At 34.2% G+C, this 27,414-nt stretch overlaps 1 protein-coding gene across 6 annotated transcripts; it reads left to right on the top strand.

Moving 5' to 3' along the window:
* The first annotated feature begins 723 nt into the window (after positions 1–723).
* On the top strand, positions 724–27,039 carry LOC113492551 (kynurenine formamidase). 6 transcript variants are annotated; one of them, XM_026870049.1, is made up of 5 exons: positions 724–747; positions 20,533–20,668; positions 20,946–21,047; positions 24,781–24,994; positions 25,293–27,039. In XM_026870049.1, the coding sequence occupies exons 1-5, from the start codon at positions 739–741 to the stop codon at positions 25,753–25,755; spliced, it is 924 nt and encodes a 307-aa protein (XP_026725850.1). In that variant the 5' UTR covers positions 724–738; the 3' UTR covers positions 25,756–27,039. The 6 variants fall into 6 exon arrangements, with proteins under 6 accessions (XP_026725850.1, XP_026725852.1, XP_026725853.1 ...); XM_026870051.1 differs by lacking the exon at positions 724–747 and adding an exon at positions 1,217–1,435; XM_026870052.1 differs by lacking the exon at positions 724–747 and adding an exon at positions 15,061–15,168.
* Positions 27,040–27,414: the final 375 nt, after the last annotated feature.

Raw genomic sequence — 27,414 nt, 5'->3', positions numbered from 1 at the left:
ACCTCGGTGGCAGGCGCTTGATCAATCTACAGTTAAACTGACTGACATGTATTTGTCGAGTTACTATTGGTAAGATTAGTACCTAATTGTGTTTTTTTGGATAACCGATTTTATAGAAGGGACTTCAAGTGATGAATGCGTACCCAGCTAGGCGCCAACCATTGTCTCAGATATTCATTGGCAGAAAAGGTCAGCTAGCTCAATATAGTGGTACTCGTACGTTTTTCAGCTAATTAAAGCTGTACGAATTACTCCTGTTACAGTTGCGAAAGCGAGACACCCCCTTATACTTTATAATTTCTCTGGCTTCTTTGGTAGGCATCGAAAGGTAGGCAGCGAAAGGGCAGTGGTGATGCGTGATCACTACTGATTCAGAAATCATTGCTATGAACCATATAAAATCTATATTTTATTTACTTCTTTATTGGAATCTTAAATTTCGTACAACGCCCAAATTTGGGCGTTGTTTTTTTTATTCTCAGGTGCTCTATGTTGCATCTCGTATCTCGTGGTAGGCTATCCGGTCAGTCAACCTGTATTGAAAGAGCGATATGCATATATATTTTTTTTAATAAACCACCTGACCCCATTCACATCTTATTCCATGATATATTTATCATAAAGACATGACGTGTTTTGTGTGGCGTTCTCGATCCGAAATGTTTTAGAGTAATCGTGAGCATGCGGGAAGTCACGTAGCAATTCTGAGCCTAGAATGACAATATCTTGCACTTCTGTATGACTAAGGTAAATAAATAAAATGTATTTATTAACTTAACATTATTTTTTCGTGACTTGACAATTAAATCAACTCGATTAAGCCTTACTCGGTGTCATTTCTTTTCTGTCTTTTATTGAATTAAAGATTTTGTCGTCTTGTATAATAATATACGTTCCGAAACAGTTTTTTTTTTCATTTCTAATTATTGAATCGCAGATGCATCATGCGTCAAAGTGTCAGTGGACCTTAACTTTCCTCGAATAATTAATAACTGTTACTAAATTCTCATTCTCCGAAAGTCTCATTTTTTTACGTATTTAGATTTTATTTTTTACATTTTTACACGATTTTGTTGCATAGATGGCTCATCCACATATTATTCCCATGCTTCAATCTGACAGTTCATATATCGTCAAATATCATTTGTCCTTTGCGTACATTATTTGTAAGAGAGAGATAGGAAAGCTGAATAGTTTGTAAACAACTGAGCCGGCATAACAGTGTTATCGGTAAAATACGAACAGGCTTTACGCGTTTTATAATTAGACGAGTTTGGACTCACGGCCAGTCGGTGCGCGGGCGTGGTGCGAAGCAAGTTCGACGCTCAATCCATTCCTAAAAGTGAACGCGAGTGTGCGCGCGCGATCGTCAACCTTCATTGTTTACAAACAACATACAAAAAAACATTGTGACTTTTATTGTGTTATAACAAAGGTGAGTTTTATTTATACTTAACTCAATACTTTTTAAGATATGTACTGTTTTGCGTTGTTTAATATATTTTATTATTATGTCATGCATGTGTTATGTTCAAAATGTCTGGTTTTACGATGTCATAACGTGCTGTACCTAGAGATTGCTGTATTAAATGCATGTTAAAAGAGTGGATTATAACCACTTTATGATACAGTAGAAAGATAGGTAGGTAGTGAAATGTTTACTGCCTTTAACCATGACAGTTAATACTACTTTAGATGTTATTGCCAACTACCTGCTTAAAACCACTTGATTGGAATTTGTTTGTTTTATTGAGCCGACTTCTCAATTCGTCTGTAGGTACTTTTATCTTTCTTATCTTTTTTTAAACTTGATATTGATACATATTACCATAAATTTTATGTTTTTTTAGAGATAATATTGAGGTAAATTAATGTGTATTTGAGTATTTGAGATTGAAAACAAAAGTCTGAAGGATATTTAGGCGATTCATTCAATCAGTAAAAAGTTTATAATTTATTGATAAGCGGAGGATAAGCGATGTTTATGAATGACAGACTGTCTCATTGAATGGCTCTTTTTAGAAGCCTGTTCAGACATGCCTGGGTCAATAAGTGTCACTGACAGACAAGTGGCAGCCAATATAGTAAGCCTCTGTCTTCTTATAACCTTATACCATGTATGATATGTATCAACAGCGTAATTCTCTGCGAAATTAGGTTTTTTTTCTGTTCTTTTAGGACTAGGTAGTTTGACAATTTTAACTCAATCGTTCTATCTTATCTCACTAATATTGTGTAGGTCCCCTAAAGTTCGTTCGTATGGATGCTTCGTTCTCTTTCACGTTTTTAAAGTTCCTAAAAAACGGCCTGGTTGACAATTTCTGTTTTGATAAGTAAATTAAAATGAACTACTATACAGTAAACTAAATACATATTAGGCAGAGGGCTTTACGAAAAGAACCCGCCAATCTTATATCCGGCTAAATCCAAGAAGGAATGGAATGAGGGACTCTTTTGCCCTGTAGTAGGACAGTAATGGCTGATAATTATGAGGAGGTTAAAACGACGTGTCTGCTATCAAAACTACCATATTGTTACTGATATTGTATGTATATAATGTTTATAGAGTCAAATATGTAATCTTAACCTTTGATAACATTAAACTACGAGATGTTGCAATATAGGTAATGTTACATAAATGATGTTATTTTTAAGTTGCCACGTTATCATAGTTATACATATTAACACAGCCAAGTTACGAACGGTAATGATTTTCATAGAAATCAATCAGTGTGTTACCAGAAACAAAACATTTATTTTCTTTCCTTTACTTAGTTAACGTAAATGAACTCTCCACACTCCATGCTGTATATTTTTGGGTCCAAATACAATAAATTAACAAAGACACATTTGAGTGATATATTTCTATCAAAAATCTTTAGTTATTTTTGTGCTGTTTGTCCCATTTTTTTTTCAAACTCAGTTTAGACGCAAAAGAATACACCAGGATTTTTAATTAGGAACTTACCAAAACAAAAGAAGGTCAAATATTTTTCATCCAGGCCGCCTCCGATTTATTTATGTTTCTTTAACACAAATGGATTAAATAAAAGACTGCCCTTATTTGAATTTCAGCTTATCTTGAAGCGTTTGTTTTTGTATTAAACCGCGTATCAGTACCAGATGGGTCGTAGTCATAAGTAATGAGACCAGATAATGAGATGCGGGCGCAGGGTTAGTGACCGCTCACAATGTTATAGTTTACGTAAAACAATTAACTGTTAAGTAAGCACTTAGTACCTACCTTTTCATTGGTTGAGGAGCGATCGCAAATTGTCATAAGCGCGGAATGTCAAAAGCGCATTTTATCATCATAACTCCTTTCCTAGACATTTTATAGTCTCGTTTAACAATGTTGTTACGATCTATCTGTGTAGACCCTAAGTACCGCATAAGGGCAATAAGTGTTCAGCAAGTTTTTAGTAAACTTAAATTTTTAGCTTTACGATTACATTCAGAAACGTTGCAAATCTGATGCTTCGTCATAATGAACTTTTGTTGATGACTTAACACTAGATAATAACAAATTATTATCATATAATTAGAAACATGCAGTATTTGTTTAATACTTAAAGTGTATGAGCCTGCGTTTACACAGCAGTTGCATTGATACAATCCAGACAGATTTTCATCATCTTTTGCTATAAATTACGTACATTGTCTAATTGATTTTAATTAATAATATTGACCTTTTTGTGCAATAGTAACTATCTAGAAAACATCCGCCGATACGTTCCTCTCTTACCGTTGGAAGAAAAACCGGGATCTAGATTAGAACGTGGAGTGGTGTAAAAACAAATACTTTTTAGTTGACAATCCTCTTGCTCATTATGGTTGGTTTATGGCACAGTCCTGGCCCGTGATCACTAGATATAATGTCATGTTAAACAATCCACAATCAGGGTTAAGGTACCCGTTTTTTGTGGAAGGTCCTTTTTTTACCTTTTTTTAAATTTTCGGATCGCAGTTGGTAGGTAAGTCACCAATACACCCAAAATGACAACAAGAATTTGTGGATCGCACAAATGTTTGTGCCACTTGGCCTTTCTTTCCGTCAAATGTGTCAACGCCGATAGAATAGAAGTAGGTATAGATTATACTGCCAGTGTCGAAATAAGACTATTGTCACTGGTGGTTTATCCTGCCTCCTATTGTTTTCGACTCTGTGAAACTTCATTCCAAATCTTTAGGAAGAAATCCAACTTGTCCCTCTATCTACTAAATCTGTCGCTTCCTTGTCTCGCTGTTCAGGGTACCAATCAAGGTTTAACTGCACGGATAGGCGAGGTAGAAGTTATCACGCTATAACCGTGCTCAGAGTGAGCGTAGGTTGATGCCCGCGTACGACAAGTATTTGTGCTTTGTGCATGTGGCTTGAATGTTTGAGAAATCCCTGTGACACAAGGAATAAATTAGTTAAAGGGTGTATCAAAAACATCTCGAGACTTTGCTGTTATTCTAGTAATTAGCGTATGTAAACCTTGTTTAGGTCATACATATAATATGAGAAAATAATTACTTTCTCTTTATCTTTTCTTTGTCATGCTGTGTTACAATTGATGAATAATGACAACTGTTATTATAGAGTGCTATGTACCTTTATATTTATTTCCAACAGACGTCTAGCCTTTGTTTATTTATATTTTACAACGTAATAATAATAACTGGTTTTTTTATGGTATTTATTGACAACATTACAGTTTTATTTTTAGATTTATTGTTCCTTATATACTTCGACTTATTATTTTAACAAATAAATCAATTGCATTGGAAATTAATAAGTTCTTAAACACAAATGGCACATCAAGTAAGACCAGAGCTCATTTACTTTTTCGTACTTAATTTAACGAACTAGGAGATTTCCTTATTATAGCTAATAAAACCTGGTCAAGTACCAGTCAGAAACTCAGAACTGAGAGCCTCAGGGATCCGTCCACAGGGAAACCGAGTGGTATATTATCGGCTCGTTTAAATAAGTTCCTGGCCAAGTCAGAGCTCCCGAGAGCACTTTCTCACAATGCGTGCATCAAGCCCTTGACCTCAAGCTTGTCGATAGCCCCTTGAGGTGCTAATCGGAGCTCTTGGATATCGATAGCGGCATTTTAGCGGAATAGTGACGTACATTGAATCCAGATTCAGTGAATTGATGTGGCTAAATTATATCAGGATGATTGTGTATAACCCGCTCCCATAGCAAATTTCATTTCGGTAATCGTCAGCATCTCTGTCTAACTAGTTATTTTTACAGTAAAAAATACAGCTGATATTTTTACGAATTAACCTACTTAATTATGTATATATACATTTACCAGTATTTTGAGAACCTTCCCAGCCAGCGGTGGTACCTGACGCGGATGAATTTGATGCATTGTTTTAATATTGTTCTTATGTATTTTATTTTAAGTGTTTCAAAATGCTTAGGAGAATACGAATAGTTTCAAACAAATTAAATCCAATTTTCACTAATTCATCGGCCATAGTAAATAGTAGAGTCGGGGCCCAGGTCACTGACAAATCAATCTTTTATGGTAATCCGTCTGACGACATGACGGTCTAAAAATATATTTTTTCAAAAACCTATCTGACATAACAGCTAAACATGTCCTAAATAACAAATAAAAGTACAATAGGTGATGTTTGTCGTACAACGAGACAAATCGGTACACACGTCATATGATTATTTTTAGTCTTGCATTGCTCATCTGAACTACATTCGAAAATAGATCCAAAGAATGGCGGTTATATATGCAGTTAGAAAAATATTCCAAGCCGATGACCTTTACGAAAATTTTTATAGTTATCTACGCAAGTATAGTTGTTTGTACTAATTTAAATTAAACTAACGTCAATGTTATTTATCTGATAGGTCAGTTTGATTTTTTCTTCATTGAACTTGATTTCAATGATTTTCAATCAAATGTTACACCATATTGCTTGAGAATATTATCAATTGGATCATTGAAATAAAGGTTGTACTTAATGCTCTTTGTTTTTAAATAAATACGTTTCTGTTCTTCTGTTGTATTTATAGTAACCAGAAACAGGAGTAATATTCTCCTCGTTGGAGATAAAAAAAAATGTTGTGATTCCATCCAATACAGGAGAGATGTGAATAAAGAAATGTGTCAAATATGAAGTAATTTATTGACATGGCATAGGGGCCCATAATGACGTCTAAAAAGTAAGTCGCTGTGGAGCGAGATGGCACTATACATAGTAGAGGTGCGTTGCTCCTTCCACAAATCGCGCACTTAGTTAGTCACTAGTTCTTAAATCTATTTGTTATGTGCCTATTTTAGGACTAGGTACAAAAAATAAAATCATTTGTGATTTCGACTATTGCAAGAATAACTCCTGGTTTAAAACTGTTTCAATTCGATCTTTGCAAATGTTATGCAGTTGTATTGTTTACTCCAATTTAACTAAAGGTAACTTAGCTATAGTCCACCTCAAGCTGTCAACGAGGTAGGAGAATAGTCTCAAAACACTTATTACGCAGTAGTTTAACTCCAGACCACAAACGACCTATGCTAACATGGTGTGACCTACACACGACGCACTTATCTATTTATAGATTACCCTACCAATTGCAACATTGTAGATATCAGTGACGTTCCAACTTAAAAAGGTTTTGCTTTTGACATTTACATTTTTTTTTCAACACATGATTCTTAAAGGCGAAGGAATCTTAAATAGAGTTGAACGTAAATTTGAGGTGACGAAGCCGATGCAGGAAAGGTTTTGCAAATGTATATCTTTTATGATATACATACAAGGACTGATTTTATCAGGTAAACACCGAAATTACAAATTTCGCTAAGCACTAATCCGTTTCGAGCGGATAGATGTCCGTCAGAATGGAAGGACAGCGAAATATCATAAAGTTGTCGCATTGATTTATCAAAGTGCCTATTCGATAATACGACTACCGGTACTCATTTTTTTAACAACAAATAAGTGACGGCTTTGTATAACCTTGAGTTTTTTTCTTGTGACAAAAAATATCTATATAAATCAACCATATTTAAAGTTTGTGTGTGCCTTTTATTGGTTAAACGATAAACATGTATAACTGTTGTATTGTCCGCGCTAAGTTGACCGTTTTGACATGTTACCATATTGTATAGACGTGACGGAAAGCAAGATACTGATTGGATTAAAAGTGAATTGACTGGCCTGTTTGTCTAGTGGTTAGGGGCCCTGATTGCTATACCGGAGGTTGTGGGTTCGATTCCCACCCAGGACAAATGTTTTTGTGGTGAGCACGATCAATTGTTCTGTGTCCCCGACACACTGTATTATGTATGTTTCATTTATCAGTTTTTTTAGTACTCAATATACAAGCTTTGCTTAGCTTGTGACTAGATGGCGTGGCGTGCATATTGTAAAAAAATAATAAATTTTATGTCCATAGTCTACAGGTAGGTCTACAGGGAGGCCTTTAGGCTGTAGGGAGGAAAGTATTCAGTAGGTATGCATTTTAAGTGACAAGAAACTGAGTCCAGTAATAAATAATTGACAATTTAGCTGACAGACCAGTTACCTAATGTTTATTAATGTATCCCAAACCAGTATATGAGGTTGAGGTGTATTAGTTTCTTTAATACAATTCTGTGCAACTGGTTAGAAGTTATCATTCACAAAGTGATCAAGGTTCTTGTGTTTTCCTAAGTTAGCTGGTATTTTTGTGTATTGAGACCTGTGCCACTATATATCGTCTTGGTATAAAAGAATTGATGAAGAAATTGGATTATTGATTAAATAGAGAACGTCGTATGAAAAACAAAATCTTATGGAGTTAAGTTCAGACACCAAAATTCCATACGTTGCGTTTGAGACCAGTTGTCACTGCCTGCCGATACCACAAGATATTGCTTTTAAAAAACTGTCCGGTTTGATTTAATAATATGTGGTAGACTGGGCCCCAATTCTGCTATTTACAATGGCAGATGAATGGTGAAACACTCACGGTCAATAAAATCAATTTCCTATTGTGTTGGCAAAATGCTTAAGAGAGTAGGAATAGTTTCAAATTTAAACTAATTGCCAATTATTCATCGGCCATTGTAAATAGCAGAATTATGGTCCAGGTGTCAGCCAGACAGTCAGTGGAACCTCAGTAATAGGTTTCCGTTTTCACCCTTGATGTACCTTAAAAACAAGTCTTGTTTTACTTTTAAGATCAACAAATTCTTACGGAGTAAGTCATATCCATTAGGTACGATAAGTGTTGCCAATTGCTATAATAATAAAGGACGAATTTCATTATAGTGTGTCATGCTTTTGATTTGCTTGTTATCCTAAAGAATTTATCAACAATAATAAATAAGTGAATGACGTAAAATAAAAGGGTCCTGTGTCACCTTCGTATATATTTGCATTTTAACAAAAAAATAAAAGCATCAATAATTTGCACCACCTTTGAAGTCACGCTGAGTTGTAAATTTTATAAATTAATAAGTATTAAAATGACAAAACAAACTCTTAACCAGTTCTTTTAAAATGAATAATATCGATATACCCCGATGTTTCGATCAAATTCTAAACGACTTTATGATTCTGATAATAAAAAAAGTATTATTAATAAGGAGTATATTGGACAAAACAGAAAAATGGTAGAACAGTTTCCAGAATGCCATAATCAATATATAATTTTTAAGAACAAGCAAATGGATAAGTTACTTTATTTATTGTTAAGATCAAATCCAAAAGCATTTTATACGCAAAATAAATTTAATTACTCCCATTGTTGTGAGGGTCTAATTGATGATGATGCATTGATGCATTTCATGACTTGAGGTTGTTATGACGGAATAAATAACTAAAATGAAATCTGATCGTTCGGAGAGGATCAAAATCAAGTTCAAAGGGCTCGGCTACAAACATACATACAGTTGAAGACTCGGCTACAAACATACATACTACAAACGTACAGTTGAAGAAAATAAAGCGAGGTAAAAGTCGTTAAAAAGGCATTATAAGTCCTAACATACTCTAACTCAAATTATACTTACAATGTAGTCCAGTCATTTTAGACATTTTAAACTCCAATCTGGGGAATAATTCCTAGTGAGCTGAATTTTTGTATAGACCTTTATTAGGGCGTTATCATGAAGTTGTGAAAAATTGACATTGATATCGTGCCTGCTAAAAAAATTACAAAGGTTAAAAGGTCACGAAAATCAGTTTTTTTGCAAAATTTCTAATTAAAGTCTATACAAAAATTCAGCTCACTAGGAATTATTCCGCAGATAAAACCTAAAATTACTTGTTGTCAATTCATTTGCCATAATTAAAAAAGAATAATTGTCTCATAATAATCATCTCAGTAAACTTGACATTCCCCAATATTTTACAGCTATAGAGGGTTGTGCACATAAAGATATCAGTAATTTATTTACTTACGGCAATTTTCTCTCAATATTAGGATTGCGTGAACGATGTTCCTTCTAAACTAAGATCCTACCGTGACCTGTTAAAGTAAGGCTGATGTGGCTGTGAGAGTGACAGCGCTCTACAAGGCATGGTGCCATCTCTTTTCCGCAACTGCAATATTGTTACCGAGAGGTGGTGGTTGGGTCCGAAAGGCAATCGATCATTAGGACGACACGCCAATCGGATTTAGGTTAAGTTACCGCATTTAATGTTGACCGAGTCACGCGCACTAAGAATAGCTTTTGCGGTCGACTGGCCGTTTTTCCGCCGTATCTTTATGTTATACAGTGTGAATTATTATTATTGCTATTTTACGGTAGATTTATGTTATTCTGTCCATCAGACAGATTTCCAAAAACTGTTGAAAACTTACAATAGTTTTCATATTACCACATTGTTTTAAAAAAATAAGGAAGATTAAATAAGCACTTAAAATGTTAAAATGTATGGTCATGGGGGCTAGTAACATCACTTGCTAGTAAAAAGCGTACTGGTAAGTGACGTCACGTCTGATAGCATCAGCGCACAATAATTGGCCTATACTCAGGAAAATATAAGGATCACGCTCAATATCTATTGATTACATGGTACCTAACTACAATAGAGGAAAAAATAAATCATAAAAGAAGAATGTTTCGAGGAAATACTTGGTGTAAAACAAAGAGTTATCAAGATAGTTAATTGAATCGCAGTTTAGTGGATTGAGGTTTTTTAGCCAGCGGTATAAATACATTATGTTTTAAAGTGCGATAAAAGTCTTCCAAATTGTAAATATTCATGTTCGTTGTAAAGTTTATGTTAATATCGAATGATGTGAATACAGAATAAAAAAATGTGTGCTACTGGTTCCCTGACACAGGTTTTACCTAAAACAGATAAAACAGACACAAGTCTATATGTCATGTTGAACACTTTTACTATCCCTACTAATATTATAAATGCGAAAGTTACTCTGTATGTCTGTCTGTTACGCTTTCACGTCTAAACCACTGAATTGATTTTAATGAAATTTGGTACAGAGATAAAGTTGACCTTAAGAAAGAACAAAGGGTAGTTTTTATCCCGGACTTTTGAAGAGTTCTCTTGGAAACGCGATATAACCGAATTCGACGCGGGCGAAGCCGCGGGTGAAAAGCTAGTGGAACTATAATTTGCAAAGATAATAAAAAAATAAAGACTTTGATTTTGATGTTAAACATGTGGCGTTTATTTTTGATGAGCAATGTTGTCTAAAATCTTTAGTAATCAGTTATCTTTTTTTTTTAATCAGCTGAAAACTCAAAGGAGACAGACTCGCTCGTGTAGTCTTTTGTTTTAAACATCCACCTATTAAGGAACGCCGCCATTAGTAAACGGAACTCTTTGCAAAGCTTTTTAAAGGCTTACACCGGCATCGGTATCGGTACCGGTTTGTTGTGGTAATTTGTTTGTACAATTTAAAGGAAATATCGACTGTTTTGCGGTTACAGACGTTTTGCGATTTCTTTGTAACCCATTATTGTGGCATTGAATTCGTTATACTAGTTTTCTCTTTGAATTTGAAAAATGCGTTAACCATTTTAAGTGTTGCGTACACAAAAGGAAAAACCCCTGTTTTTAAGGCTCCTTGTCTGTGCTATAGGTCTGTCCGTACCCATGTGGTCCGATTCGCACTTGATTGACATTTTTTAGAACAAAAGGCAGAATATTCTGTCGTCTCTTTATCAGATAAGCTATGCTTTATCATATAACTAAATCCCCCTTAGATTATAAATTCATCTAGCACATAGTGTATGGAATTGAAATATGCGCATATTAACATAAATATCAGATGTTTGTTTTGATTCTAAAAATAGCTGTCCGATCATAATCGGCGTGTGTCGCGTCCTAAGATATCAACATGTAAATGATCTTGAAGTTTAGATTATTTCGATATTTCTTATCGTATAAGGCATATTAAGAAAGAACCAATGTCAATGTTACTGCCTACACATACGATTATATTGATATATGTATTTTATTGCCACTAAGATTTCAAGAGTGCGTTATTAATAGTTAATGCATTTAATTCTGTTTTGCTACAAAATCGGTATGAAATAGCACCTTACTACTGCAATAGAAAAAAAAAATATTTTCAATAAGATTTGTTGCTTGTAGGTATTGTAGTTATGGCGGATTCAATTGCAATGCGCTTAAAAGACAACGAAAGACGTTCTTTCAAAACGTCAAGTAACAACAAACTATAATATTACGTGTATATACACATATGCCTAAGCTATAGGAAAAAAGAAATGATTGAACAAAATATAATATAAACATCAAACACTTCATGATTGCCTCACTTGTGATCACGTTTAAATTCATTTAGCTCGTGACATCTCTGAACCCAATAAGCAATATTCAATTACTGTACGGAACACTTGTGAGGCGCATATATACGCAGATACGCTTACCCCTGAATACAACGCCACTTATCTTTAAGACGCACTTATGTATTATCTGTTTCAATTTTCAACAATCAATTGAAAGAGTTATTAGGAGATTTATTGACAAGTTAAAAATGAGTGTCTTTTTTTTGTAATCTTTTAGTAAAATTATAGTATCACGCAGACATATCAGGCCCTACAGGACTGAGAGACCGGGGCGACTTTTCTCCCTTCTATAGTCCTTCTCTAGAAAGCAATGCTTTTTTGCACACATTAACAGATCTGTCACAGCGCACACTTTGACTGAATCACCAGGCTATTATTACGCTGTTTTTTTTTTCTATCGACTCACATTTAATACCTGTGTCGCGGGGTGTTCCATAAAAAATTCAAGTCATATGCACAGAGACACCTAGACTCAGGATGAGCATTCATGTATCACACAAATGCTGTCCTTCGCGGGATCCAACCCGCCACACGTTGAACTCAGGCTTAGTCACCTCAACCGCTCGGCCGTCCTTGCAGTCCGTTGTATTTTCAGTACAAAGTATGTTGGATATCAAGTGATAACTTCTGTGGTAAGCACGCGTGAGCTCATGGTGCTGTATTACATCGTGTCCTATTACTAAGGATAATCTTGGTATTGATATAACATTACCGCAGTACTGGACGTTTCAGATTTCAGTTTTATCCTTTTCGGCCAAATTATTTTGCTCTAATTTCAAGTTTCAATTAGTGGCAGAATTATGGTTTTAAAGGCGACTGCCCACTACACCGTTCCATACCATGACCGTACTATAAACGTGTCCGGCAAAAAAATATTCTCTGTTTTAAAAAGTATGCAACCATGCCCACTAGCCCGTGCCGTTACCGACGGCATCGTCGGCATTTTAATATAGAGTTAGCATTATATTTTTTTCCTGACACGATCATAGCACGGTCATGGTATGGAACGGTGTAGTGGGCAGATGCCTGGTTAAAGTCAAATTTAGAATCAGTCTTCGATTCGGTTTGAACCTTTTAGCTCTAGCACAGAATTTCGAAAGCATTCTGTGATGTATGGATGTGGAAGTTAACTTAACAATAATACAAAGTAAACATCTAATAGTATTTAGAGCTATGAGTCATTCATACTGATGTTAATCAATACTGCGTGGTAAACAACACTTATGCAACATGCATAAGATGAATATTAAACTAAGGTAGATACAATGTAGTTGAGTTGTTATTCGAATTGATATTAAAAATAAACAAATTTAAACAACAGGGTTAAAAACATCACATTTTTTGTTGATTTTTTTCTTTATAAAATGATCCGAACTTAGGTGTATGAACCTTGTGTTACGGGGGTCTCACAAATATTCAAGTTATAAGCAAAACGAGATCCAGACTCGTCTCGACTCGAACCCGCGACACGTCGGGCGCTGTGTACAGCGTCGTGACATTTATCACGGATATCTTTAGCACAATTTTTTTATCTTTCTGAAATCTAATACCATTACTAATATCATAACATTGAACAGTTTCGTAGGTTTCGTTTTGCTCGAGCAAATCTCTTGAACTATTGATTTAAATTATTATTTGACAGTATTTTATAGGCTTTCTGGCAATTCATAAAAAAAATAAACTATCCATCCATCCTATTAATTTAAAAACCTTATCCAATTGCCCTGCTTAATATACATACTAACCATATACACATAATATATACAATCAACACGTTATACCCATTTTTCTATGTTAAACGCGGGTATTCAAATGTATCTTGTCATATTATATATATCACCTCAACTAAACCAGTTGCGGTCGTTATTAAATGTTATTTTTAATGGAATATTTTCGTTCCTAATAATTACCTAATATAATATTACGCAATAGTTCACAACATTGAAGTTGAAACTAAGTTGTTTATATCTTTCTTCTTAATTTTTGCGTGAAAACAGCCAAACAGAAACGTAAAACTTATAGCTCGCTATATTAGGGCCAATATAAAATGATATAAAAACACTTTTTTCTTTAGTTTCTGATTCGACATGGCTTGGATGTGGAAGGTAAGTCACATAGGCCCTTTATAAAATACTTACTGTTAAATTATCATGTGTAGAAACAATTGTATTGATGTAGATAAGAAAAATAAGAGATTTACTGAAAATATTAGCTATAGAGTACCTATAGACCATTTTCAAGTGATTCATTAAGCGCTAAATGCTAAACATTATAATTAAGACTATTTCTTTGTTCTCGTATTTAGCTCAAGACCGTTTAGAATGACTCAATATTTAATTAGAGCTAAATTCATAATAAAACAATGTCTGCAAAGTCAATTGCACATCTGTTTTTCGATATACCGTCTACGATCTACTGGCTTTTCCTGCTTTGTTCTTAATATTTATTTGCTTGTTCACATTGCTTCAATTGAATCACATATATATATGTACGGAATGAGCTGTTGGCTGTTGCCCGCGGGCCCGCCCGCTACGAAAATGAAAATATCCTAAAATTCTTTTGTTCCTGATAGTTCTGTTCTAATAATTGTTTTTTTGGTTTAAAAACTGTCTATGGATTAAGTTTTGTCTAAATCCGCTCACTGGTTTTTGTGTGAGAGAGGAACAAAAATCCATACATACGCACTTTTGCGTTTATAATATTAAGTAGTTAGATTAACTGTTTTGTCATTCACGTGACTATCGTTTGTCACTTCCATACATTTCCTCCTTTCTATCAACTATTAGGTGTCGCGCTGTACCGGAGAGTGTCAAAATCGAAACGAAAGAACACGTTAAACAACTGCTTATGAAACTATTATAGCTTCATGATTGTCATCTTACTATTCCATCCGTCAAGGACATACAAACGATTGATAAATGATACCAAACCGGTAACGTACTTGCATTCACAACAGGTGTACGTCCGTATTCGGTTGTTGATTTGTCCTTAACATTCCATACATACCATTCATGTCGCATTACCTAAATAAAGATACGTAATTATAGCCTAATATTATGACTGTTTGTCAAGTTCGATTCCCGGCACACATCAATATCTTTTCAATTATGTACACATTATAAAGCAATCGTCCTTTCGTGGAGGAAAGTATCGCGAGAAATCCGTCACACCGTACAGTTTTATACGGTGTGTCGCCATGCGAGAGACGTTCAGGCGCATTTTCTGTCACGATGATGTACGCTGGCCATGCAACAAGAAAGAATGACTAATAGGAACATCTAATGTTAGACTACGACGGCGTGACGGGAAGATCTTAGCGCTTGCATGTGGCCCAGGGTACAGATTCGTGGAACCAATTGGCGTGGGCCTTTGCTCAGTAGAGGTAAACAATGGGGTAGATAAAAAAATAGCCTCGCCCATGAGTTTATCACTTGAAATCGCCTAATTAGTGGTAACTCAATCACGCCTCATTAGAATTCCATCGATGCTGGTCACGTTGGGCAAGTTAACTAAGTTGTCTAATTACTACAGTACCTACAAATCGAAGGGACGCATGACCTTTCCACATTTTTTTCGTAGATTTGCTGGTAGCATGAGGTTTGCCTAGTTGTGGTAAATAATACGTTTGCCTGATTTTAAAGTTAGGAGTCGTGAAAAGAACTTCATAGTAAGGAGGGAAATTTTGCTTTAAGATAGTGATTAGTGCTTTATTTAGTGTTTGATTTATTATGGAGACAGGACATTATGACGACAGTTACTGGATACCGAAGTACAAAAGGAGCTAATGACAGTACAGAACAGAAGCCATGGTATTTGCGTTCAGGCAGAACATCAGCGACCACATAAAAAAATGTTTTTTTTTTATAATAATGCTTAAACTACTAAGTATACTTAAAAACGAAAAACGTCGAAAATACAGTAGATGGTGAATATGTTTTTACAAATACATATAATGCATACAATTTTATTGTTTAATTCACATTGATGCTCAAAAACATGAGCACTCAGTAAACATGCAAGGGTCATCGCAAAATGCATGGATATTAACGTTTTTGCATATTTAATATTTAAAAATTTATACCTTAAAAAAAGGTGTCCTGACCGTTTCGAACCTTGCCTTTGTAAATATTATTTGTTCCACTCGTTTTACGATTCTTAAAAATCTTTTTGTTTTTTATTTTAATTGTCTTTAATATATTGCCACGGAGCAATACTGGAGAGGACAAAATTGATTTGTACCAATTGAACGAACCAATTGACATTGCACCTACTTGTTTTTGTTATATTCGATTATTTTGGTAGTGGGATCTACTACCTTGTAAAATAGATGCCGCTCTGCGCAGCCCTTAGGGCTTCCGACAAGGTTATTATTTGAAGTATACGTTTTTGTAAACAAATCCGCTACATTAAATGACAACTTGTACACGGTCCAATTCTTTTGGAGAAGAACCAGCAACAATTAATCATCAATTAACTAGTCTTTAAAGAATATAGTATTTCTAGTAATTTATTATTCATATATGGAAGAACACCATTAACAAATAAACGAAATGGCAAAAAAAAACAATCATAGAATGCTGTCTGAAAAAAAAAATCCCCCTTTTTCTTCTGCGAACCGTCTTCTCGCTTCCCTTCATCTTCCGCGATTTCTGAGCACGTGCTCTTTGCATATCTGACTAAATTACCACACCAGATCTCACTCGTAAGGGTTCTCCTTCCTCTGGGTGGATTTGAAGAATAGTCAGGCTAAATTCTACGGTGTATGAAGGCCATAAATGCCAAAAATGACAAAAACGCGGATGGCGTAGCACGGCGGTCCAGGTTTTGTCAGTAAAGTCTGACACTATTAATTTCCTCCCCCGAGGGAGTGGGAGTGGGTGGGATCCGCCTTACCAAAAAAAGGCCAAATTCTACAACGAAAATGAAAAAATACTATACTGGGCTACTACTAACTATACTAGGTAAATAGGTACCTATAAATTATCGTTATCATCTGCTATTGTCTCAATGTAGGTATAATTATGATCACGTAAGACTAGTTATATAACTAAGAAGTCAACAGTTTCTTGACTGCAAACCGGTTCGATTTCAAGGAAAGTAAAAACATCGAAGTTGGTTTTAGGGTTGGTCTAGAATTTTATTAATAACAAGTTCATTGGAATGCATCTATAAACACCGCACTTGTTTTTTTTTTAAGTTTACTCTAATTTTACATTTAATACTTCTTTATACCAACATCTTTTACAACTGACATATTTGTTATGAAATAATGTTTAACATACCATACTACTATACCTATAGTAAAACAAGTGGGATGGCGCGCTACGAGGCGCACAGAAACGTCTCTTTTCAACTGTCTTTCTTTAAAAGATGGTGGTGACCCCGTTTAAATAAACAACAAAATACATATTAAAATAGTACTTAGCAACAAAAACGTACATAAGAATTAGATTAGAATAGATTAGATTAGAATATTCTTTACTGTACACCATGGAATTACAGCAGTGATTCTTAATACATACAATGTTGGGTACAATGGCGGTGTTATCGCTAAAAGCGATATCTTCCAGACAACCTTTGGATGGACAGGAAAATTATCAGTATGTACAGAGGAAGATGGTGCACTATTGTTATAAACATACATAACACAGAATTACCTTACTTACTGCCTATTTGCAATTTAAAATTGTGTTGGCGATTGTCGATTTTTTAATTCTTATCAATATTATCTTACCAGAAATCATAATAACTGGACTGGGATGGAACATGAAACCTTCCAAATTCATTATTATAACCTACTGACGTACTGGCTAGTACATTTCATCTAATAAAATTTTGTGGAAGAAAGACTACAGCATCTACTCAGGAATAATACCTAGAAACATGTACAAGAGGTTACACGAGGTATTTTCAAACTTAGGCTTATGTAGATAATGAAAATGCAAGTACTTTATCATAACACGTTTACTTTATTACTTCAATTGTCTTCATAAACGCAAGTATTTACACCTCGAGTTTTCTTATCTGCCAGGGAATTAGATAATTAGTAAGACTTTACACGTTCAGTGAGTTAGTTTTTTTAAACGGGAATTACTTTTTTTCTAGGTCATTTGGTCTTTCGGATCAAAATAATCGTTAATATTTATCAAGTCAGGCTAAACTCGATGAGATTTGGTTGTTTTGTTATAGAGGATAACACAAGCATTTGTTGTACGAACTTGGTAATAATAAAATAATTTAGTTAATACTGTGCTAAAGTTTGGATGTTATATGCAGACCTATATTTTTACAACATTTTTTATCAAGTCTTGCAAGTCACTTATTGGTTCTTCAAGGATTGGACATTGTTTATCGTACACACATTTAACACAAGTAGTTACTAAATTTCGTATATAAATTCAGCTATGCCTTAAGTAACATCGCAAAACTTGTCAATACCGTTCCAAATTCTTATCACCGTCACGTCGAAAATGAAGGCGATAGAAACACGTTTTAACTACAAGCGGCCCTCACAGTCTTATAGCTCTTGCGTCCATCGTAACATAAAGTGTTTAGTTGTTCACGAGTTAATCGCGCGGTAAAACAATTAGAACAGTCAACGCACAATTAAGTGTGTAGAATAATAACTAGTACATTAACAGCCTATTGCAAAACAAATATTTAATAAACGCGATGTGATGTAATTATTTGATAAATATTTAGTTTAAACAGTTTACCGCGAACTTTGTTGCTGTTGACTCAATACAAGAGATAATAATCGCAGCGCTGTTGATTTAGTTCTCGACATGAATTGTGTCGTGTTTAGAGTGAAAGTGTTGGTGAGGATTTTGCTTGAAGCGATACGTCGGGGAAGGAAAACGGCGAAGATTGTGAAAAAAGGTGTTAAGGTAATAATAGTTAGTTGAAAAGTGTTTCTGTTTTCTTAAACAAAGGTATAACTTAGAAGAGACATGTCATTCTACGCCGTGTAGTGTGTCTTTGTTAGATAATTTAGTTTGCTTAGTATTTAATTAAAGGTGTTTTATGTGCGAGTGTTTGATAGAAATCGGTTGAGCCGTTACAAAGTTGTGGGGGCTGAAAGCGGGGAAAAATAACCGAATGTCTGGAAACCTACCCGAGATAGGAGTTGGCGGTGGGAATATCCCAACAGCAATTTTTTAGGACGATTGAAAGATTAATGTTGGTCAGTATCGAGATAATAATAATAATATTTAGTGAAATTAATGAGTCTATTGTTTATATTGTGACGAAAATCTGTTATATTAATAACGTAAAGTATATGTCCAGCAGTGGACTGCGATAAGCTGATGATGATGATGATGATGATGAATAACGTAAAATTAACATTTTTAATACGTAGATATCCTGTGGAACTAAAGTGAGAAAACATTTATATTTGTTTTCAGAAGATAGACCTAGACTTTACAAAAATGTCTGCCTGCATCACCAAAAAAAAATCTGTTATCATTACCGTTTATTGAATAGAGCGTTCAGATAATTACTTAACGACACATTGCAATTAGTTATAAATAAATGTTATAATACGCTAATGCCCTACTTATAAGAGTACACAAACATATGCATCTATTGATAAACAAGAAACTGATAACAAAACCGGTTAAGTGCGAACCGTACTCGCGACACTGAGGCTTAGGAACAATCTTTACAAAGAAGATAAATGAAAAACAATTCCGTTTATGACAACTTAACCTCTCATCATTATCATCTTCATCTCCATTTATTTTTAGTAGGTACTTTTATTGTAGTGGCTAAATATATATATTACTTATTATATAATAAATATATATATCTGTAAAAATTTTGATGCCTCATTAATATTATACTGTTCTGGTTTTGCTTTTTAAGTACCGAAGGATAGTCATATAAGAAATAAGCTAATTAAATTTAAGAATTTAATATTATTACGAGTAAAACAGCCTTTCCTATTCGTTTTATGTTCACGTTGTAAGTGTGATATACAATAATGAGTGCTACCTGTAAGTATTATTGTCGTGCAATCTTATAGTATCTAATATGTTATCGCACTCAACATCATTCACAATAATCTTATCTTGCAAGGTCAGGCGTGCATCGGCTAAAATATGAACTCGAGCAAAACATGAACCAAAACCAAAACAATTTATTTCTAAAAACCACTTTCCCTTCATTTTCCAATAACATGATAATATAAAAACAAACAATTTATGTTTATTAATACAATTAGGAAACTCTCAAAAACTTCGATTTTTAATCCTTGTTTAGATGGGGATCATTTTACCTTTTTATTTAAGTTTTAAATGTTCATTATACGTTTATGTCTGAGGTTATAATTTAAAAAGTAAAAACAACAACAACATTTTATACTTACCTGGAAAGTTTTGATAGGCCTCAACCAAACAAAAAACTCACAACGAGGGTCCTTATTCATGAGACACTTTCCAAATCTTTTATACTTAGGCACAGTAAATATGTTGCACAGCTTGGGGCTTTAAAAAGTCATGTAAATTGAGATGATTATAAAGAAAAAAAAACTTTGGATACTTACATTTTACGATATATCAATACATCGTAATGAATTACGGCTCGAGAAAGCAACGCTGCACGAGTGTCAGGATTTAATTATTTAGGACATGAGGAAGAAAGCATTGGACTTGACCAAAACAGTCGATTTTCTAATAATCTACAAATTATAGCTTGTTGTAACAATTCTTACTTTTATTTTACTTTATGTTGTGTTTTCTTTTAGGAAGAGCCACAGAAGACAATGTCAGTGATCCTGGATGCTATCGACCTTGAGCGGGAGTATTCTCCAAGCCGGTGGTCCACCAGGTTCCCTACTGCCAACGAGGTGCTGCAGAATCATGTCAAGCTTGTTACAGCAGGTACTATACGTTCTACCATAATCTAGATACTGTTGGAATTTTTAAGGAGAGATATTTATTAAAGTTCTTGGTGTGTCTATGAGATTTTCGGTCTCTGACCAGAAAGAACCTATACCTACATACGAATATTCGTTAAGAATTTCTATACGATAGCACTTTATACTTTTTATGGTTAATTTAAAAAGAAGGTGCAATTTGGGGTTACCCCTTCCTTTGCAAGGTAGGAATGTCTGTAGGGAAATTATTAAAAAAAATGATTAATTTGTTTAAACTTCAGCGAGTGAAGACGCAACGAACAACATCCCACACAAACTGGAGATCGAATACGGATCAACACCAGGACAGAAGCTGGATATACTTGGAACTGATTTACCAAATGGTAAGCACATTACTCACCCAAACTATTTTATCCAATTCCTAGCCAAAGTAATTCTTTTACAAGAATGCATTTCAAAAGAAGTATGACTAACTTAAAATAATTATAAGGAGACTAAGGGTAAGGAAAGGTGGTAGCGTAAGGCACGTCGTAACAGCCTTATAATGGGCGAGTTGTTGGCTATAGCAAATTAGCAACCACACGAACAGTACTAGGAGAAGGACAAGTAGTTGAAAATCGTCTCGATAGATATATGAATATGTGTTTCGTGACGCAGAAGCAGAGCAACAAAACAATTCATGTCAGTCAGCCAACATTGGGTTTTAAGACTAAGAGAGGACCAAGCCAACAAAGCATAGAGGACAATCGGCAAAAAAAATTAACATTTATTTTTTTGCGTTTCGTTTCGCACAGTTAGTCATGTAGACAATTTCGTACACTTTGTTAAATGTAATAAGGAAATGGACTATCCAATATTAATAATAAAGCCGTCGCAGTTAATGATTTAGCAATTTCGTTGCCTATATGTAACTTTCCTGTATTTGCGCAGTTGCGCTAGAGCAATTTTTTAATAAATTACCAAAAATAAATCTTATGACTTAGGAATAGAGTCGTCAATCGGTTTCCAGTAACTTTGTTGGTCGATGCAAAAAGTTTGATTGTTAGGCAAACAAGTGAGTGATTATTTCTTGATAATTTAGCTATAACCACAAAAAAAGTGAGGAAAGAAATACTTTTATATTGAAAATCAAAGTATGATTTAGCTCTCAATATTCCATAATGAGATTTGATTGTGTTGTCCGCCTATTGTTAAAATCACTAAAACGAATCTACACTTAGCTATTTCTTTCATTTCCTTTCTTTTTATTTACACGTTTATTAACTGAGCAAGCATTAAGATAAAGTTATTTTAGTATGATAAGACCCTGGGCGCCAACCCCTAATGATAAACACAAACATTTACTTTGCCACGTATGATGTTGTGAAAATTTGACACTGAATTACTCGGTTTTGTAGCTTTTTAGGAACTGACTATGGAATAATATTTTCCTGATACACGACCACTTGGTTTTGAAAGGCAAAACGGACTTTTACCGAGGCACTGCTGTCTACCCATCTCTCTGTTACCAGACAGCTAACATCAGCAACTATCATCTTATAAACCTATGATAGATATTGATAGATAGATGAAAATTTACGTTTGAAATACCAAAGATAAAGATTGAGATTAAGCTTTGGTTGTTATTTCCATAAATTTGATGGGTCACAAGTAAATTTACGGGTATACCCTTAATTTTTGTTACCTCCAACATATTTGTTTCGTTTTTGTCTATTAATATGCAACCCTCAGTGTCACGAGACCGTCCCGCACTTTACCATATCTTATTAATTAAGTTCTTTTTGTCATGTTCGTCAGTTAATTGTTACGTCATGATATTTCAATTAATTTCGTAACTAAGAATTCAACACACATTGTTCCAATTAGGTTTTAATCTGTTTGTCAATTAATATTTTGATAACTGCAATATTTTGTAACCAACTACAAAGTTTTACACTTACATTCATATTTTTCACTTACCAAACTTAGCAAATTTTGCTAAATAAATGCAATTAAAGTCAATAAAAATGTTGCGTTCACACTTAATAACTTTATAGGCATATTTATGATTGACGTCATACCACTCATTTTGCGTTGTTACGAAATAAAATCATGCACAAATCACAAAAAATATGACCTTGTCTAAAGTCTACATATACACTGTAAGACAAAGTAAATCAAAATAACAAAATATGTCCTACATTAGACATGTACCTAAGTTCTCACTTTATAATACGTTCATCACCTCTAAAAAGACAGTTTCATGTTAATATTTTCGTCAAAATTCGCAAAGTAACACTTTCTGTATCTAAAAAAGAGTTTGTTGAGCTTATGTATAATTTCGCAATTCATTTTACTTTTTGATGCTTCATATACATACTAAAAGTAAAAATGAGACCCTTATAGCAGTGAAGTTTATACCTAGAGAAGGTTTTGTGGCACGTTATAAAACATTGCTATTGGTGCAACAGATGCTGGCTCCATATATTACGAGCGAAACCATAAAATAAAACAATAAGAAAACAGAACGTCGGCCATATTTCTAACGTATCCCGGGTGTCGAGTTACACATCCCGAAAATGTCTCGCACTCAAAGCACACTATCCGATCCGATTCTAATGGGTTTGAAGACAATTTTCAGTGTGTAAACTTAAATAAGGAAAATTTGGCTACACACCCAGTGCTTGAGGTTACCCCGCAAAACTTACCATGCGTGTCGTATCGTTGCTTAGGTCAGGTTTTTGTGTGATCCACGAAAGCTGGCATCAGAATCTGGGTGTCTTTGTGCACGTGATTTGTTTATTTGTGAACGCCCTGCGACGCAAGGATTAAATTCCTTACTGCGGAAGACGCTTTATACAACGCCACCATTCCTCTTAAGATAGTAGTACTGGATGATATGAAGATTATATAGTGGCCTTCTCCAACTGTATTCTTAAATCAGAATCACCATCGTATTTTCTGCGGTCAAGAACTAATATTGTGATTCAGCGATTTTAAGACTCAAAATCCAACAAGACTGAGTTATGTCCTGTACAACCAATTCAAGTTGTATAAACCATAGTAAAGGATTAAATGCAATAGTAAAGAATAGGATCGGAAGGTGTAGATAGTTTTTTGTACATCCCAAGTAAATAGGAAGAGGCCTCAAATGCGTGGATGTAAATGATGCTACAGTTGCCTTTTATGACTGTTGTTGATTAATATAAGAATAAAAATACATTTTTCTTGAGTTTTCGGGTTCGAACAACAGCTAACATTATTTGAAATGAACCTAAGACGTTTTTTGTTTTTGTGAGTATTCCGGATTGGGTTTTTTAGAATATTTGTGAATGTAATGATCACTTTTTGGCAGGACTCGACCGCAAGGAAAATGACGCTAAACCGTCAAAACAACTATGCAAATTAATTCAAATTGTCACAATAAAATGGTTTATGACTTTATTTGCCGAATAGTAGTTAAATTTAGAAAACAAACAATCGTTGTTTTCGTCCCATTACCGTAATTGCTCGAGAGGACTAAATAGTAATTATCACACGATTTACTGATTAAAAATAGCTTGACCCGAACAGCATACGCATGGATATTAAAATTTCCGGAAATTTCTACTCGCCCGACCTGATTGGGATGGCCCATTTTAGATAGAAGTGTAATTAAATTTCAAATTGACAGATTGTAATCCTCAATCGTATTATGACGAACGCCAAATCGAAATCATTGATTCTGAAATATTGGAATATTATATTATGAATGCCAATCAGCAGGAGAGCGTAATGTGTTAATTAGTTAACTGCATTATTAGTTGACAAATATCCATGATGATGTCAAATAATAGGCTGCTAATAGTTTGCATATAATTTATTATTTAGGTCTGTTAAATCACCCATCAGCTATTAGCATGATTATATAATAATGCGTTTGATGTATTAAGTTATTTTGATTTTAGGCCAACTATAACTATTTCTAAAAATAGAAAACCAGGTTTTACCTGCACGTTCCAGAATATAACTTTAGTCAAATTCGAAAAGTAAACTCATCATTTTATAGCTAGTAACAAAGACAGGCATCGACTTGACTTTGAATCCACGAAGACATGTATTACATTCAAGCTTTAATTTTCCTCTTTCTTATTCCAGACGCGCCAATCCTAGTGTACATTCACGGCGGTTACTGGCAGGAGTTGTCCCGGGAGGTTTCCCGGTATCCCGCAGCGCCCCTCTACAAGTTCCGGGTTAAGACCATCGTGGTCGGCTACGACCTCTGCCCCACAGCAACTCTAGTCGATATTGTCAACCAAATACGAAACGCAGCCAGATTCGTGTTCGAGTACGCAGAAAAAATGGGATCCAAGTAAGATAACCTAAACTGATAATTGTAACGTAATTAATGACCCGAAAACTGAGATAAACTGGACGGGCAATAACAATGAGAAATTGCGACGGATTATTTGGAATATTAAAAGTTTCATTTCGTTTTTGATGTTCAATTTGATAATATAGTAGGATAATACTGAATGTAACGTGCAAACATATTTGTTACTGAATTTGTTACTGTTGATGTAAGAGTGTTCTTAGCATCTTCAACATCTTTTTTACACACTTGGTAGACACTCAAAAAAGTAAAACCTACTTCATTTTTTTTATTTCAGAGGAGTGTACTTTGCTGGGCACTCGGCAGGCGCTCACCTCGTTGCAAAACTCCTTTCCAGCGCCGACTTCTTTGAAAACACTCCAGGATCTCACCGCCTGCAGGGCGCATTCCTCATCTCAGGAGTATACGATTTACGAGAACTGGTCCATACATCTGTGAACGAAGCAGTCCAGTTACCTAACGAATGGGCTGTGCCTTTATCACCGCAGTTCGACGACTACACACATCTGCAAGGAAGAAGGATTCGTCTGTACATACTGGCTGGACAAAATGACAGTCCCACTTTCAAAAAGCAATCCAGAGAGTTCTACGAGATTTTGCACAACACCTGTCTTATGCAGAACATGTATTTAGAAATTAAAGATGGTATGGATCACTTCGATATCGTTGAATGTCTGTCTAACGAGGATAATTACTTGAGGAATCTGTTGATACATGATGTTCGTAAGCATTTGTGTTAAGTGGAGATTCTGATGACGCGAATGAAAGAAATGGACGGAAATAGTTCAGTAAGGATTTGTTGAATTTTGGAATGAAATATATGAAAGATTTGAAATTGCTGGTAAAAATATAATACGATAAAATTACCTAGCTGCATTGTTTAAGGTAATCAGGGTAAGAAAGTCTCATGAATATTTTTTAGATACGCTAGATGTAGAAATAATTAAAGTAGTGTTAAAAAATGAACTTTTTTATACCAAAATCAATGACTTTTACACTTTTATAAAAATTGCATTTTAGGGTTGTGGGAATGATGTGAAAACGGTCAATTTTAGTTCTCATAGTGTTTAATCACGTTATGTTGTTGTATCTACTGTGTCCTGACTTTGACTTAGGTCATTCTTTGCATATAACCTTATTAGGTAAACCTCTTTAGAGATTTAAATGCTTTTAATCCTCGGATACAAATAAATGGCAATTCAATTCAATTTGTATCAAGTCTTTTAGTAGTAGTACCTACATTATGGATAAAAAATAGCACTTTATGGTGCATATTTCTTATATTATTATTTTATCATAATACATAAAGCTGTTGTATATTTAGTCTAGATATTATATTGTGTTGTTATAACCTTTATTATAGGTGATTTATTTGGAAACGAGTGAGGCAGTGAAGTCATAATATAGTTTTATAACTAGTCGTTATAATAAAGTCATGTTTATGTTGTTATTTAACATAATTATACTTTTGATGTTGCTTTAAATTTTATCGTTTTATACGTCGGATATTGCATCAATAGTTTTTTTATGTGCAATCGCATTTGTCTTTCAATAGCGATGTTGACCTGGTGTGAAAATTCTTTATTTACAGAAGTATAGGTAATTATTTATTTTGTCTTTCAAATCTATATTGTAGTAAACTTATAAAAAAAGAAAAGAAAATATAATACTATTAAAAGAGTAACATGAAAACTGTTCAGTCCAGCTGAAAAAATTTGAAAATTTTGAAAAAAAAATTATTTTATTTTTAATTACTATCTATCATTTAAATAGTAACGTTGTTATAATTTAAGTCAACTTGTGTTTTCAATTCACAACATCGACATCCCGTTTGCGAAGCTTTTACGTTTAAAATCCTTTGCACGTACAGTTCAGCAACAAATTAGCATAAGTTTTGATAGCTTTTGTATGATGATTATATTTATCAATGTAATTAGTTTGTAAGTTTCTGTTGTCCATGTACGAAGTAAGAATTAGGTTATATTACAATAAGTAAAGAACAAATTATACAATTTTGTACACGATGACGGTGTTTTTATTTTAAATCCTTTTTTATACGATATTGAAGGTTTAATTACCACTTACACCTAAGTTCATCACAAACCTAACATTGACCTAATTTTGAAGAACGTAGAATTTTAGTGTTCGGTCAATACATCCAACATATTCGGTTACGTTATATTTGCATTAAAATACATATTAAGTGAAAGTTTTAAAACAAATATTTTTTTTAATTGCCACTTGATAAAGATTTAAAATCTGAGAGAACTGATCAATTATATACATACATAGATATTCTTATTTCCTGCTCTCAGGAAATTGCAGGTCCTTACTCCCGGGTCGCGGCCCTCACGACCGCTCTTTGACAACCGAATTAATTCCCAACCAACTACTTCCCT

This window comes from Trichoplusia ni, chromosome 4 (genome assembly GCF_003590095.1).
Source record: "Trichoplusia ni isolate ovarian cell line Hi5 chromosome 4, tn1, whole genome shotgun sequence".
NCBI classification, from domain to species: Eukaryota; Metazoa; Arthropoda; class Insecta; order Lepidoptera; family Noctuidae; genus Trichoplusia; species Trichoplusia ni.
This window is presented reverse-complemented; position numbering and strand designations above follow the sequence as displayed.